Below are 17,009 nucleotides of genomic sequence, written 5' to 3' on the forward strand. Positions count from 1 at the left end.
CGTGCCCATTGCCCAGCCAGTGATAGATGAGTCTGCTGGTACATTGACCCATAACGCAACATTCCCCGTGCACGCTACACAACAACATTGTGACCCTGCTGAAAGTCAGGTTGCTCTTCCCGCATACCATACCACCTTACACGGGGACAAAGAGGAAGGTGCAGATGAAAGTGCAGGTTCCTTCATCAGGTGGGGGGAGGAATACTAGTTGGCGACGTCACTGGCACAGGGCCTCTCATAGTACGCAAAAGTGTTGCTGCCGGTGGGAGGCGCCCCCGCCGTGCAAACACACCGCTGTACTTTGAGGGGCCCTGTGCCAGTGCCAATGCCAACGAGTGGGCCCCCCCTGCTTGCTCAGGTTCACAGCACTTGCAAAGTTGAAATACTTACCTCTCCCTGCTCCACTGCCGTGACGTGGTCCAGATTTCCTGGGCCCACTAATTACTTGAACCAGCCCTACCCCCCACAACTTTAGCCAAATGACCCCCAATTTCAAATGCCTTCCAATTATTATAAGGTAAATTACGCTTGACAAGCTTCATTAAGAAGAATGGATGGTTTTGACATTAAAATGGCCACTCTAGGTGTTTTCCTGGCCCCCACTCACTGCCGACTATGCTGCCCCATTGACTTGCATTGGGTTTCGTGTTTCGGTCGATCCCGACTTTACGTCATAATCGGCCGATTTCACTCGACCCGACTTTGGACATAGTCGGGTTTCGCAAAACCCGGCTCGACTCTAAAAAGGTCAAGGTCGCTCAACTCTACTGAAGATGAGAGACAGATGCATCATGGAGCTGAAAAGATGGGTGGACTCACGTACAGGAGCGTTTGAATGGTGTCATGCTGCAAAACTTCATGTAGATAGAGCGGGAAAGAGGTGAAATATACAGTATATCCAAAAATTTGGAAAACCCTCTGATATCATTTCTAAAATACAAAATATATGAACGCAGTTTAGTGTAATATCGTATATCTTTTGGTCACCTGATGTTACAATGATGGTTTGTTCAAAATGAAAGTTTAGATCTTATTAGGAAATTCTACATTTGTCCATTCAGGACAAAATTCTCAATATTCGCAGCTGTAGAATAAAGGAAACTGTTGGAAGGGTCCAGTAAGGCTCTGTTCATATCGTACTTGGGTTAGAGGTAGAAATAATAAATCACAGAGTTTGTCATAAAATCAGCGTAGGATTTAAAAAAATATTGTTTACAGATTGAAAAAAAGGCAAATAATTCCTAACTTAAGGTTCTTAAATAAAATAAAACTTTTAATTCTTAGTTTTATATCTATAAGGTTAAAGTACAGTATGAAAAATACATATTCTGTGGTGGTCAATGTTTTAGAAACCTTTTTCCGTGGTATAGGAGATGAGTTAATTGTTAAATTTTATTCAGGTAATAGATATAGTGGTCATTAACAAAATCTCATAGGGAAATATCAAAATGACAAGGGATAGTCCTATTCGGACTGTGTGTATGCAACCAAATAGGATTCAAAATTTTCTATGGAGAATATAACTTCCACATGAATTAGTATACTGCATTATTCATTTGTGGCTCACTCCTAAATTCTCACCAATCCATTTTGCATACACTAGTGATCTTCTCATGGAATATAATTCTTATCTAAAGTTATACTAATTTCACCCACTATTCTACAAGTTGATTCCTATCTAGGCTAACTATATCGCACTAATATCCATTTCGGACCTATTGGTAAACTGTTTCTGCATAGTGTAGCCGCGGACCACACTTTATCGTGAGCTAATGAGCAGCCTCATTTCCCCTGAAGACGCCAGTTATGGTGAAACATGTTGGGGAGGCAGCTGTTTTTTTATTTTATTTTAAAACCATTAATGTGTTAGTCAAGAAATATGGAGCAATAAAATGTGGTCCATGGCCACACTATGCAGTAACAGTTTACAGACAGGTCCGAAACGGATATTAGTGAGAGATGCTCATGACCCAACATTAACCTCTGAGCTCTTATGTGATTCCATTCAATATTGACTGTGAGACGATCACTTTCATCACGTTTCCCATTTCTTTCAGTGATCAGTTAGAGGACAAAGAAGGAAAAGTACGATCAGCCCTTCAACATGTAGTGAAATGTGATCTTAACAAAGAAAATATGATGGATCCGATCGTCTTACCACCAGCCGATTGTGTCATCAGTGGTTGGCTCCTTGATTATATCTGCAAAAATCAAGAAGATTTCATGAGATACCTCAGGAAGTTCTCTTCATTGCTGAAACCTGGAGGACGCTTTGTATTAATTGGATGTTTAGAGATGTCATCTTTCATAGTCGGGAAAGACAAGTTCCATGCTTTCAGTTATAATGAGGATTTTGCCAGGAAAGCTTTAGTGGGAGAAGGTTTTATTATTGACCGCTGTGAGACTAAGAAGAGAACAGTTGTAAGTGACCTTACTGACTATAAGGGCATGATATTCATTGCAGCTCACAAAGACACGTAGGTTTGAGATGACTCAAGTTGAGTCTCCATGTCAAGTGTTATATGCAAATCTTAATAAGGATGAAAACATCATTCTTATTCTGTGTTTAGTGTGTGATACAAGTGTAAAAAAAGCTAATTGTCCTGTTTTTATTGTAAAAAAAATGCTGTGCATCATGTATCCCAGAGGAAATATCATTTATAAAGTGCAAAACACTGATGATGATCTACTCACGCTGATGCCATGATGCAGTTGAATGTTTAGCATTAAAAGTGCACACAATAAAGAAGTATTAAGGCGACAGAAGTCTAATTTGCCTGTTTGTGTCCTTTAGTACCATAACATTTCTCACATTTACATCTTATAAATTTTCCGAAAATTGATTTCTGAGCATTAATCATATTGAGTGGGCTGTACCACATTCTAAATACATAAAAGCATTAACTGAAATCAGAATATATCAGATTTTTGACAAATATTTGATGGCCACCTACTAGCTATGAAATTGGTACAAATCAATGAAAATAGAGGGTGTAGAGAGTTGATCTCTAGATTGACAATAAATGGCTTCACCCAACAACTAACCATGAGTGGAGAAAAAGTTTTGGCGTTATCCTTCATATTCTCTGAAAAAAGGCCAAGAAAGCAAAAGTTCTGCCGGAGTATGTAAACTTTTGAGAACAACTGTATGTTTATTTCCTTCTTTGTTAGGTAAATGTGTCTAGGTTGTATCTTTGGCTATGTACCTGAGGAAGTGGACAGGACGTCCACAAAATGCGTAGTTTTATAGCCCTAAATAAAGTGTGCAACTCTTCTGAACTCGTTGATTCCCTTGCCTGATTTTGGAGGAGTGCGGAATTGTTGGCATCTTGAATATTCTATCCAGAATTTCTTGAAGATCCTTCGATGGTCCGGTGCCATCTGCAGCCCTCCTATCATACTTACTATATGTGTTGTGCATACTCAAAATGTGTAAAGGTGAGAATTTTGCCTTACAGTAACTAATTGTTATTTTGGTAACTGCGCTATTGCGCCCCTCTCTTTAGCCTTTCTAGGTGGTATCTTTCTGAGAACACTATAAATATTGTGCTAAGTGTAGAGTGTCTTTATCAAGTGAAAAAAATTAATGTGCAAAACTTGACAACAGATAGGTTTTGAAATGCCCAAAATGGCTGCCAATTAAATATGGGAACGACCACAAGGATATTTAAGCCAGTAGGGAAATTGAGATTGGGAGGGAAGATCAATGGGAAATTGAGAAATGATTAAGATGAGAGAAAAAAAATGAAGAACCTAAACTCATAGATATTAAACTGTAAATAGAAGACAAAGTGGATTGGAACTCAAAATTTCTATCCAAGTTATTTTAAATGGCACCTTTAGCACAAAGTATTTATATGCTGAAATGTGGACTGGTGGCTGGACCACACAGTTAGCACAAAGGATTTATATGCCAAGTTGTAGACTGGTGGCTGGATCACGTAATTAGCACAAGGATTTAGATGCTGAAATGTGGACTGATAGTGGCTGGACCACATCATTGGCACAAAGGATTTAGATGCTGAAGTGGCAATTTATGGTTGCACCACAGAATTGGCACTCCAGATTTATACGCTGGAAGGTCAATGTGACACAGGATCCCATCTATCTTTACTAGCTGAGAATAAATAAACTGCCTAGGTAACTCTCTAAATACTTGCAGCAGCAGCAGCCTCACTATGCTGTTAGACTCGCAAAATGACCCCGATGTGACTTCAGGAGCCAATGACACAAGCCCCTCTGTCTGGACTTTATGGATGGTTTCAGAGCCCTGATTGGCTGCAGGATTAAGTTAACAAACAAAAAAAAATTACAGTTTGCTGCTCCTCTGACCACCCCGTCCCCTCATAAAATACGTTCCGCCCGCTCATCATGCAGCACCATTTTCCTAGTCAAAGTCCTAACAAAAGCATTAGTGGAAAGTCAATCACTTACTGAATTGTGGCCAAATTTTGCCAATTTTAAGGAAAATGCTTGGGAATCGGAACACGAATTCGAATGTGCAAGGTTCGTGCCGAATTTGAGACTGGCAAATGTTTTCTGAACAAGTTCGCATATCTCTACTTATCACTGTCTTTAATATAGACCTTAACGGAAATGATGAGAAAAAGGATTGCTTGGGGAAATTGGCGCAAATTGTTTTTGCCTTATGGGCATTGTAAGAGACAGACGATTATTGTATAACTGGTTTAAGCACATTATGTTTATTGGTGTATGAAGTGCATAGTAGAGATGAGTGAATTTTGTAAAATTCCCATCAGGTTAGATTTGCCCTAAAAAAATCAAATTTGGCATGAACTGATTAAGCGCAAATAGAAGTTCTTCCAAACCCTCCAATTACCCTATCAAGGCATATATGACCCAATGAAGTCTTCTTGGCCTGTATCCAACCCAGCTGGCTGCCAGAGGTGTAAAGATGTTTTCACAAAAATGTATACTCACCTTTATTTGACATTCTTAAAACCAGTCATCTCATTAGCACTTCTATCTTGTCTTCTATACTTTATCTTCTTTCTTTTTTCTAAAAAAAAACTTCTATCTTCCTTCCAACTGGTTCTTATATTCACAAGATCTCAAAGCATATGGTGGGACTTCACACATGTTAGTAATTTGCGCCCTATCCAACAAGAAGGTATGCGGCATGACAATGATGTGCATCACACCCCATGCTTGGTATTAAGGAATGGAAGCCCTGGATGGAATGTCCGTAGAAAATAGATGATTGAATTAAATTTCAAGAGATTTGCTCAATTCTGATGGCATTAGACGGATGTGTATGAGAGTCCACTTGTCTCCATGCCTACACTGTAGTAAAATACTGGTATTGAAACAAGCATTAGTTTTCTAACAAGCCATCCAAGAAGTATCCCTTTTGGTAAGTAGCAACAAATTTGTTCTTTGAAAAGTGAGAGATAAATGACTTCCTTCAGCCAAATTTAAAAAAAAACAGTTTTGGAGGTGAGCAGATTCAGATTTATTATAATTACCTTTTGCAGGGAAGTGTTCTCATCAGAAGCAGCACAGTGAAGAACTTGATCAGGGGTGGGCAATTAATTTTGCCATGGGGCCGCATGAGAAATTTGGATGGTTTTAGAGGGCCGGACTAATATAATTAACTAATTTTTACCCAATACTGTAGTATACATATGCTATATTTTCATGAACAAACAGTATGTTAAACAATGCAGAGATTATCCAGGCCCCATAATGTCCAGATTTCATTAGTGCCCCCATAATGTCCAGATTTCATTTGTGCCCCCATAATGTCCAGATTTCATTCATTAGTGCCCCCATAATGTCCAGATTTCATTAGTGCAGATAATAACCCAGTGCACAAGTATAGAGGAGCAGATAATAACCCAGAGCACAAGTACAGAGGAGCAGATAACTCAGAGCACAAGTACTGAGGAGCAGATAACCCAGAGCACAAGTACTGAGGAGCAGATAACCCAGAGCACAAGTACAGAGGAGCAGATAACTCAGAGCACAAGTACAGAGGAGCAGATAACCCAGAGCACAAGTACAGAGGAGCAGATAACCCAGAGCACAAGTACTGAGGAGCAGATAACCCAGAGCCCAAGTACAGCGGAGCAGATGACCCAGTGCGCAAGTACTGAGGAGCAGATAACCCAGAGCCCTTACCACCGACCACCGGCACCGTCCGACTCCACAAGTGACCTCAGTACAGCGGTGCAGTGCCACACAGAACACCGGCGCAACGGAGCAGAGCAGCAGCATGTGTCACGCTGAGGGACGTCACCTGCTGCTGGCGCTTCCCTGATGCGGAAGTGCCAGCGGCGGTCAGCGCCTCTCAGCGGACAGGAGTTTGAATGCAGGGCGCACAGGCGCAGGCGTGGCTGAAGGGAAGGGGAGCCGAGCGGTGCCTCGGGCGGCAAGGGAAGGGGAGCCGAGCGGTGCCTGGGGCGGCGGGCGGCAAGGGGAGCCGAGCGGTGCCTGGGGCGGCGGGCGGCAAGGGAAGGGGAGCCGAGCGGTGCCTGGGGCGGCGGGCGGCGGGCCGTTTACAACCGTCAGGCGGGCCGGATGCGGCCCGCGGGCCGCATCTTGCCCAGGTCTGAACTTGATGGACAGGCAGGAGATGTCTACTGTGCATCAAGCAGAGGTGGCAGCAGCAGAAGAATAAAGACTGTATGCACAATGAAGAAGCCATGATTTATTTTAGTTTTTTTTTTAAAAATCCACTTTTTAACCCTTTCACGACATGCACCACACATGTACGATACATGTTGGGTCTCACCCTTTGATGTGGGCTTCGGTTCCTCATCTTTTCAGGAACATGTCAGCTTATTTCAACAGCTGACATGTGTCCCTAACAGCAGCGGGTGGAATTGGGATCCACTCGAGGCTGTTAACTGCTAATCTCTGGTGCGTCACTAATCCCATCCATCAGTGCCATGTACTAAAGTACTAAAGCAGGATGGCACCATTGAAGCTCTAAAAAACTATAGGGAGAAAAATACTTTATCTAAAAAACTAATTAAAGCTGCCAAAAAGGAAACAGAGAAGCACATTGCTAAGGAGAGTAAAACTAATCCCAAACTGTTCTTCAACTATATCAATAGTAAAAGAATAAAAACTGAAAATGTAGGCCCCTTAAAAAATAGTGAGGAAAGAATGGTTGTAGATGACGAGGAAAAAGCTAACATATTAAACACCTTCTTCTCCACGGTATTCACGGTGGAAAATGAAATGCTAGGTGAAATCCCAAGAAACAATGAAAACCCTATATTAAGGGTCACCAATCTAACCCAAGAAGAGGTGCGAAACCGGCTAAATAAGATTAAAATAGATAAATCTCCGGGTCCGGATGGCATACACCCACGAGTACTAAGGGAACTAAGTAATGTAATAGATAAACCATTATTTCTTATTTTTAGGGACTCTATAGCGACAGGGTCTGTTCCGCAGGACTGGCGCATAGCAAATGTGGTGCCAATATTCAAAAAGGGCTCTAAAAGTGAACCTGGAAATTATAGGCCAGTAAGTCTAACCTCTATTGTTGGTAAAATATTTGAAGGGTTTCTGAGGGATGTTATTCTGGATTATCTCAATGAGAATAACTGTTTAACTCCATATCAGCATGGGTTTATGAGAAATCGCTCCTGTCAAACCAATCTAATCAATTTTTATGAAGAGGTAAGCTATAGGCTGGACCACGGTGAGTCATTGGACGTGGTATATCTCGATTTTTCCAAAGCGTTTGATACCGTGCCGCACAAGAGGTTGGTACACAAAATGAGAATGCTTGGTCTGGGGGAAAATGTGTGTAAATGGGTTAGTAACTGGCTTAGTGATAGAAAGCAGAGGGTGGTTATAAATGGTATAGTCTCTAACTGGGTCGCTGTGACCAGTGGGGTACCGCAGGGGTCAGTATTGGGACCTGTTCTCTTCAACATATTCATTAATGATCTGGTAGAAGGTTTACACAGTAAAATATCGATATTTGCAGATGATACAAAACTATGTAAAGCAGTTAATACAAGAGAAGATAGTATTCTGCTACAGATGGATCTGGATAAGTTGGAAACTTGGGCTGAAAGGTGGCAGATGAGGTTTAACAATTGATAAATGTAAGGTTATACACATGGGAAGAAGGAATCAATATCACCATTACACACTGAACGGGAAACCACTGGGTAAATCTGACAGGGAGAAGGACTTGGGGATCCTAGTTAATGATAAACTTACCTGGAGCAGCCAGTGCCAGGCAGCAGCTGCCAAGGCAAACAGGATCATGGGGTGCATTAAAAGAGGTCTGGATACACATGATGAGAGCATTATACTGCCTCTGTACAAATCCCTAGTTAGACCGCACATGGAGTACTGTGTCCAGTTTTGGGCACCGGTGCTCAGGAAGGATATAATGGAACTAGAGAGAGTACAAAGGAGGGCAACAAAATTAATAAAGGGGATGGGAGAACTACAATACCCAGATAGATTAGCGAAATTAGGATTATTTAGTCTAGAAAAAAGACGACTGAGGGGCGATCTAATAACCATGTATAAGTATATAAGGGGACAATACAAATATCTCGCTGAGGATCTGTTTATACCAAGGAAGGTGACGGGCACAAGGGGGCATTCTTTGCGTCTGGAGGAGAGAAGGTTTTTCCACCAACATAGAAGAGGATTCTTTACTGTTAGGGCAGTGAGAATCTGGAATTGCTTGCCTGAGGAGGTGGTGATGGCGAACTCAGTCGAGGGGTTCAAGAGAGGCCTGGATGTCTTCCTGGAGCAGAACAATATTGTATCATACAATTATTAGGTTCTGTAAAAGGACGTAGATCTGGGGATTTATTATGACGGAATATAGGCTGAACTGGATGGACAAATGTCTTTTTTCGGCCTTACTAACTATGTTACTATGTTACTATGTTACTATGTTACATGACAGTGGGTCGCCGATAGGTTGGCATGATAACCCGAATCTTGGCATGATATCCCTGTGGATAGCTATGAGCGCTGCCAAGAGGTCGTCGCTTATAGCAAGTGGGCATTTCTGTTACACAGAGCAGGGCTGCAGCCCTGCTCTGTGTAGCACAATCAGATGATCACAGCTTCTAGTCTTCTATGGAGACTATTTAAGCAAGTATGAAGTAAAAAAAATATTTTTAAAAAAATATATAGAAAAAAATAAAAGTTGAAATCACTCCCCATTCACCCAATTCAAAAGAGACAATTAATAAAACAAAAAAAATACACATTTTGTATCACCGGGTTCAGAATCACCCAATCTCTCAATATATATATAGAATTATTATGATCGGTAAACGGCGTAACAAGAAAAAAGTCAAAATGCCAGAATTACGGTATGTTTTTTTGGTCGCCGCAACATTGCATTGAAATGCAACTGGCGATCAAAAGATCGTATTTACACCAAAATGGTATCAATAAAAACATAAGCTCAGGGTGCAAAAAATAAGCCCTCACCCAGCCCCATATCCCGAAAAATGGAAACGCTATGGGTCTCTGAAAATAACGCAATTTTTTTTAACAAACTTTGTACACTGGAGCATCATATATGGGGCCCATTATACAATGGAGCACCATATATGAACCCATCATACACTGGAGCATCATATATGTGGCCCATCACACACTGGAGCATCATATATGGGGCCCATTATGTACTGGAGCATCATATAAGTGACCCACCATACACTGGAGCATCATAGATGGGCCCATCATGCACTGGAGCATCATATATGGGTTCCCTTTATACACTGGAACATCATATATGGGGCCAATTATACACTGGAGCATCATATATGGGGCCCATTATATATGGAGCACTATATGGATCCATCATATACTGGAGAGTTAAGTTTCAGCAGGGCAAGGAATTAAATTAACCCCTTAATGACCGTTGATACGCCTTTTAACTGCGGCAGCTAAGAGTAATTATTCCTCAGCGCCGCTGTTTAACGGCGATGAGATATAAGGGTATAGCACCCCCCAGCACCAGAAAATCTCCAGGGTCTTGGCTACAGGGGGTAGCTGAGACCCCAGAGAACATGATTCGGGTCAGTATTTACCGTCCTCAGTCTTGTGATCGCCATTATTCACCGACTAACTTTGACAGATAAAAAAAGTCAGATCTAGCATACTAGAGAAGACAGAAATAGGCTTCTCCGAGCCTCCCCCAGTACCTTCACCATCGCAGGTCCCTCTGGCTCTGTCCCCAACTCTCCGCGTCTTCTTCCCGGACGAGAATGGTAGGCACATGTGCTGTGCGCCCGCCGAGGTCTGCTGGCCGGTATCTGGCAACAATAGGAGATTTTTCCTCTTGGTTCATTTTGATCCCTGTGATAGACCCTATCAGAGTGATCAAAATTAAAAAAAAAATAGTAAATCAAACCCGCCTTTGTCACCTCTGTAGTTAGGTAAAAATAATAAAATAAAAAAATGTATTTTTTCCCATTCTTTGCAGTTAAGGTTAGGGTTGGGGCTAGGGTTAGGGTTAGAGCTAGGGTTGGGCTAGAGTTAGGGTTGGAGCTAGGGTTAGGGTTAAAGCTAGGGTTAGAGTTAAAGCTAGGGTTAGGGTTGGGGCTAGAGTTACAGTCGAGGCTAGTAATGGGGTTAGGGTTGTGTTGGGGTTAGGATTGTGGTTAGGGTTGGGATTAGAGTTATGGGTATGTTGGGGTTAGGGCTGTGTTAGGATTGGGGTTAGGGTTGTGTTAGGGTTGGAGTTATAATTATAATTGGGGGTTTCCACTGTTTAGAAACATCAGGGGGTCTCCAAACGCGGCATGGTGCCTGCCATTGATTCCAGCCAATTTTACATTCAAAAGGCAAAGCCCTGTCATGCACCCAAACAATGGCTTTCCCCCATATATGGTGTTAGGTGTCAAGTTCCCGCCGCTGCACAGGGGGAATCTCGAACCATGTCTGCTGCGGTCTCCCATTCTCCTCCAGTCGCAGTGGAAATGTCGGTCCCAACGTCTGGCTCAGCCTGATACTGTACGAATGGTTACTGCTGCCTTTCCAGGCTCTGCCTTTGTAACCAGCACTGGTCATTGGCGAGCAGGCTTTTCTGGGACTAAGTCCTGCTTTTCATGCACGGAGCATGCCCACGTGAGGACCTCTCATTGGAGGTTGGGGGTCACATGCGCAGGCCCTGTAGCAGCTCCTATTGGTCCACCAGAAAGGTCCTGAAAGAGCTGCAACTATAAAAGGTTTGCATGGCCGCACAGCCATGCACTAGTATCAAATGTGTTTGGCTTATGCCAGTGGATACTATACCACTCTTTACATATGAGGTGTGAGGCTGTAGCTTTGGGACTGTACACTCAGGCAGGCAGCTAGCGTCATTGGGGGCAATTAGTCGCTTGGCTTAGCATCTGGTTCCTTCATGTGTGTGGTTAGAACAGAAGAATTCCAGAGCAAGCACAACCCTAGTTAGGGTAATAGTTTCTGTGTACAGCGCGACTCTGTGAGGCAACAGAGATTGCTTTCAGTTCACACGGGGTGAAGCTTAACTCACGTGTGAGCTCAGAGTTTTTCCGCCCTTACTTTGCAGCAGATATCTCTGCACAGTATGGACCCCGGGCTGCGAACGCACCTTGTAGCTACCTATCTATACTCAGTGCCTTCTACTAGCCCTAACATACGGGGTATCAGTGTACTCAGGAGAATTTTCACAACACATTTTGGGGTCCATTTTCTCCTGATACCCTTGTGGAAAAAGCAAAGTTTGGGACCAAAGTAAATTTTTTGTGAAAAAAGTAAAATGATCATTTTTTCCTTCCTCATTCCAAAAATTCCAAAAGTTCCTGTGAAGCACCTGAATGATTAATATATGTATTGAATGTGGTTTTGAGCACCTTGAGAGGTGCAGTTTTTAGAATGGTGTCATTTTTGTGTATTTTCTATCATATAAGCCCCTCAAAGTCACTTCAAATGTGATCTGGACCCTTAAAAAATTAGTTTTGTAAATTTTGTTGGAAAAATGAGAAATCACTGGTCCACTTTTAACCCTTATAACATCCTAACAAAAAATTTATGTTTCCAAAATTGTTCTGATGTAAAGTAGACATGTGGGAAATGTTATTTATTTACTTTTTTTGTATGATATATCTCTCTGATTTAAGGGCACAAATAATAAAAGTTTGAAAATTGCAAAATTGTCAACATATTTGCCAAATTTCCATTTTTTTCATAAATAAACGCAAGTCATATTGAATAAATGTTACCACTGTCTTGAAGAACAACTTGTCACGAAAAAACAAACTCAGAATCAGCGTGATCCATTAAAGCATTCCAGAGTTATAACCACATAAAGTGACAGTGGTCAGAATTTTTTTTCCCATTTAGGGGTATTGACATAACCTGTCAGCTCGCTGGGCTTTACTTGCCACCACAAGGGCATTATTGTTATTATTTATATATTGACAGATTCCCCCTCCCCCTGATGGACCTCCCGAACGGAGGAGGAAACACATTGGGAGAATACACAAATCTTTATGGGTAATCTTTGAACAGGTCCATACTTGGCTACTGCCCTTGTTAGGACAGGAGCAATGCAGGGGCACCACATGGAGTATTAAGAGATCAAAGCAACTTGTTTCTCCCCCTCTACTGTTTACACTTCTCTTTGCTCCTATGTGGTGAACATGTTACTGAAAAATGAAGCGAGAATACAACTTTGGTGAGACCAAACCAATTTTTGTATTATGAGTGGAGCGCCCCCACGTCAGGGCAATGGGGTACTCGTATCCGGGCCCTTCGGTAGTCACTGGGGATGTCACAGTGGCTGACCCGGTCCGTGGTCCTAGGGGAACGTCCGTTGTAAATTGGGGGAAAGGTCTTTAAAGGGATAATGTTCGTGATGCCACCTGTGGTATTCGGTCAGGGTGACTGACGCTGCTTAGGGGTCCGCTGGGGTGATGTTATGGCAGCTAGATGGTATACCTTCCCACAGGTGAAGTATGTCCCCAGGGCTTCCCAGAGTGTAGATAGTGGATGGTGGATGATGCAGGGCGCAATGAATAACGAGGACACAAGGTGTTAGGACTGGCGGAACGCACCAAGTATAAGGTGTAATGGTATTAGGTGCGTTCGCCGTCCGAGGTCCACCGTGCAGGTAAAAGACCCTGCTGCTAGTAAGACGGACTATATGGCGGTACTAAGTATACACACATGGGTTAACTTCACCCTGCGTGAAGGAAGCGATCCTGTTGCGTCACAGGACCGCAGTACCGCACATAAAGCGCGAGCAAGAAGTCAGCGGACTCAACCCCTACACAGGATTGAAGTCCGATTAGACACTTGCTGGCACAACACCGCAACTGGGTGTGTCAGAGGAACATAAATAGTAATATAAAGGCACAAGAGTGTGTGCGGTGCCGCACTGACGGATGCCACTAACCACCCAGGCTTGGGTCAGGAAAGCGCAGAGCAAGCGCACGGCGCCATACTGGCGGACACAGCAACTGGTAGCTGTATTGTGTGTTTCGTGCTGTTGGATAAGTCGGGCGCTAGATAGCAAACATACACCTTCCGCGAACAGACATTCAATAGGGAGGGTTATTTAAAGAGCGACTTTCACTCACAACACACACACATATTTACAAGACAATACTAGCGCATGGCCGTGCGGCCATGCGAGGCTTAAATAGCTGCAGCATGTTTAGGACCTTCCAAAGAAGGACCAATGGAGTGCTGCAGCACATGAGCATGTGACCCTGGATCTCCACTGAGAGATCTCGCCCTGGGCATGCTCAGAGTGCAAAGCAGGATTTAGTCCTAGCAGCTACAAGGACCTTAGCTGCAGTATCTGATCATGTGACCCTCGATCTCCACTAAGAGATCTTACTCTGGGCATGCTCAGAATGTAAAAAGCAGGACTTAGCCCCAGAAACGTCCGCTCGTCGCTGCCCAGCACTGACTTCAATGGGAGAAGCAGGAAACGCAGCAGTAACTCTAAGCACAGAGTCAGACTGAGCGAGACGCTGGGATCGACGTCTCTGCTGAGCAAGCTCCACTGCGGCAGGAGAAGAATGGGAGACCGCAGCGGAGATGGCCCGAGATTCCCCCTGTGCAGAGGCAGGAACTCGACCCCTAACATTACCCCCCCTCCTAGGGCCCCCCCCCTCCTTGGGCCTCGCTACGTTCAAAGGCAGCAATGAGCTGCTGAGCCCGAATGTGCTCAGCAGGCTCCCAGGACCTGTCCTCAGGGCCATAACCCTTCCAATCCACCAAATAGAATTTTTTACCACGTACCACCTTGTACCCCAAAATAGCGTTCACCTCGTAATCATCCGTAGACGACCCCGATGTCCCGGCAGATGACTCAGAAAACCGGGACATGTATACGGGCTTAAGGAGGGACACATGAAAGGTGTCGGTGATACCAAGGCGTGGAGGAAGGGCCAGACGGTAGACCACAGGATTAACCTGTTCGAGGACCTTGAAGGGACCCAAGTAGCGAGGTGCAAACTTAGTGGACTCTACATGCAGCCTGATGTTACGGGCGGAGAGCCACACTAAATCGCCAGGAGCAAAGGTCCGGGCAGGGCGCCGATGTGCATCGGCGGAGGACCTCATTCTCTCCTTTGAGGCCTGAATGGCATCCTGAGTGCGGTCCCAAATGTCCCGTGCCTCCACTGCCCAGTCTGCCACCCTGGAGTCAGCAGAGGACACGGGCATAGGCACAGGAACCCGCGGATGCTGGCCGTAATTAAGGAGGAAAGGTATCTGACCAGTGGAGTCGGCTACAGCGTTATTAAGGGCGAACTCTGCCCATGGTAATAAAGATGCCCAGTCATCCTGCCTGGCAGAAACAAAATGTCGTAGATATGTGACCAGAGTCTGATTGGCCCTCTCTACCAACCCATTCGTCTCGGGATGATATGCGGAAGAGAGATTTAACTCAATGCTGAGAAGACGACAAAGCTCTCTCCAGAACCGAGACGCAAACTGGGGACCCCGGTCACTGACAATTTTGTCTGGCATGCCGTGTAGGCGGAAGATGTGTCTTATGAACAACGCTGCCAAGGCCCGTGCAGAAGGTAACCGTGGGAGCAGCACCAAATGCACCATTTTCGAGAAATGATCGGTAATAACCCAAATGACGGTACAACCGCGAGACGTGGGCAAACCCACTACAAAGTCCATCCCGACCATCTCCCAGGGCCTGTCTGCCACCGGCGAGGGATAGAGTAACCCAGACGGCCGTTGTCGAGGAGACTTATTTTTGGCGCATGAGACACATGCCAGAACGTAATCTCTGACATCTCGGAGCATATGCGGCCACCAGTACGTCCTCGCCAGCAGCTCAGATGTCCTTTTTGTCCCAAAGTGTCCACCCACCCTGGAGGAATGAGCCCAAGAGAGAACCTCCGGTCGCAAATTTATGGGCACAAAAGTGTTGCCCGGAGGCACAGACTCAAGCGACACCGGAGCCACAGTTCTCAAGCTCTCAGAAGGAACAATAAGCCGAGGCTCTCCTTCCTCCTCCTCAGATGACACAACAGAGCGAGAAAGGGCATCAGCTCGAATGTTCTTCTCCCCAGCGAGATAATGGAGGGTGAAGTGGAATCGGGAGAAGAATAAGGACCATCTGGCCTGGCGAGAATTTAGCCGCTGGGCTGTTTGCAAATATAGCAAATTTTTGTGGTCTGTGAAAACTTGAAAGGGAAAACGAGCCCCCTCCAAGAGATGTCTCCACTCTGAGAAAGCCAATTTCATCGCTAGCAACTCCCTGTCCCCGATGGAATAATTCCTCTCTGCTGGTGTGAAGGTCTTGGAGAAGAAGAAGCACGGATGCTTCCGACCTTGAGCATCCTTTTGGAAGAGGACTGCTCCAGCACCAACGGAAGAGGCATCCACCTCCATTATAAACGGCTTATCGACATCGGGACGATGTAGGATGGGAGCGCTAGCAAAATGAGACTTAGTAGAAGAAAAGGCCCTGGAAACCTCTTCAGACCACACTTTGGGATTTGCTCCCTTCTTGGTGAGGGCTACCAAGGGAGCTACCAGAGTTGAGAAGTGGGGAATGAACTGGCGATAATAATTAATGAACCCCATAAAGCGCTGCACCGCCTTAAGAGAATGGGGCTCTTGCCAGTCCATCACAGCCTGTAGTTTGGCAGGATCCATAGCCAATCCCTGGGCGGAGATGATATAGCCCAGGAACGGTAAAGACTCCTTCTCAAACATACACTTCTCCAACTTTGCATAAAGAGAGTTTGCCCGTAGGAGGTCAAAGACTCTGCCAACATCTCTCCGGTGGGAGTCAATATCTGGAGAAAAGATGAGAATATCATCCAGATAGACTGCAACCGATGTGGAAAGCATATCCCGGAAGATGTCGTTGACAAAGTCTTGGAAAACGGCTGGGGCATTACAGAGCCCGAAGGGCATCACCAGATACTCATAGTGCCCATCTCTGGTGTTAAACGCCGTTTTCCATTCGTCCCCCTCACGGATGCGAATCAGGTTGTAAGCACCCCGCAGATCTAGTTTGGTAAACACCATTGCTCCCCGAAGCCTATCGAAAAGCTCAGACATTAATGGCAAAGGATACTTGTTCTTAACGGTGATAGCGTTAAAACCCCTGTAGTCTATGCATGGACGTAGTTCCCCATTCTTCGTCTGCACGAAAAAGAACCCTGCCCCAGCAGGTGACACTGACTTCCTGATAAACCCTCTTGCCAGATTCTCTTGAATGTACTGAGACATTGCCTCCGTCTCCGGGAGAGATAATGGATAGACTCGACCCCGGGGAGGCTCAGCACCAGGCAAGAGATCAATAGGACAGTCATAGGGGCGATGGGGCGGAAGGGTCTCCGCCGCCTTTTTGGAGAACACGTCTGCATACGACCAATATTGCTTGGGGATAGAGGATAGATCTGCGGGTACCTCTGTAGTAGCAACCTGAACGCACTCTCGGTGACACCTACCCCCACATGATTCACCCCATCCCAGAATTCTGCCTGAGGACCACTCGATGTGAGGAGAGTGGTACCGTAACCAAGGTATCCCCAACA

General features: G+C 44.7%; 1 protein-coding gene across 2 annotated transcripts in view; it reads left to right on the forward strand.

The window, feature by feature from the left end:
• The window catches only part of LOC138651765 (indolethylamine N-methyltransferase-like), a 34,663-nt gene extending 31,897 nt beyond the window's left edge, over positions 1-2,766 (forward strand). For both annotated transcript variants that reach the window (XM_069742238.1, XM_069742237.1), the window contains 2 exons: positions 768-880; positions 2,058-2,766. In XM_069742238.1, the coding sequence (XP_069598339.1) occupies positions 768-880; positions 2,058-2,481 (537 nt within the window). In that variant the 3' untranslated portion in view covers positions 2,482-2,766. The remainder of the gene's footprint in view (positions 1-767; positions 881-2,057) is intronic.
• Positions 2,767-17,009: the final 14,243 nt, after the last annotated feature.

Source organism: Ranitomeya imitator, chromosome 10 (genome assembly GCF_032444005.1).
Source record: "Ranitomeya imitator isolate aRanImi1 chromosome 10, aRanImi1.pri, whole genome shotgun sequence".
NCBI lineage: Eukaryota > Metazoa > Chordata > Amphibia > Anura > Dendrobatidae > Ranitomeya > Ranitomeya imitator.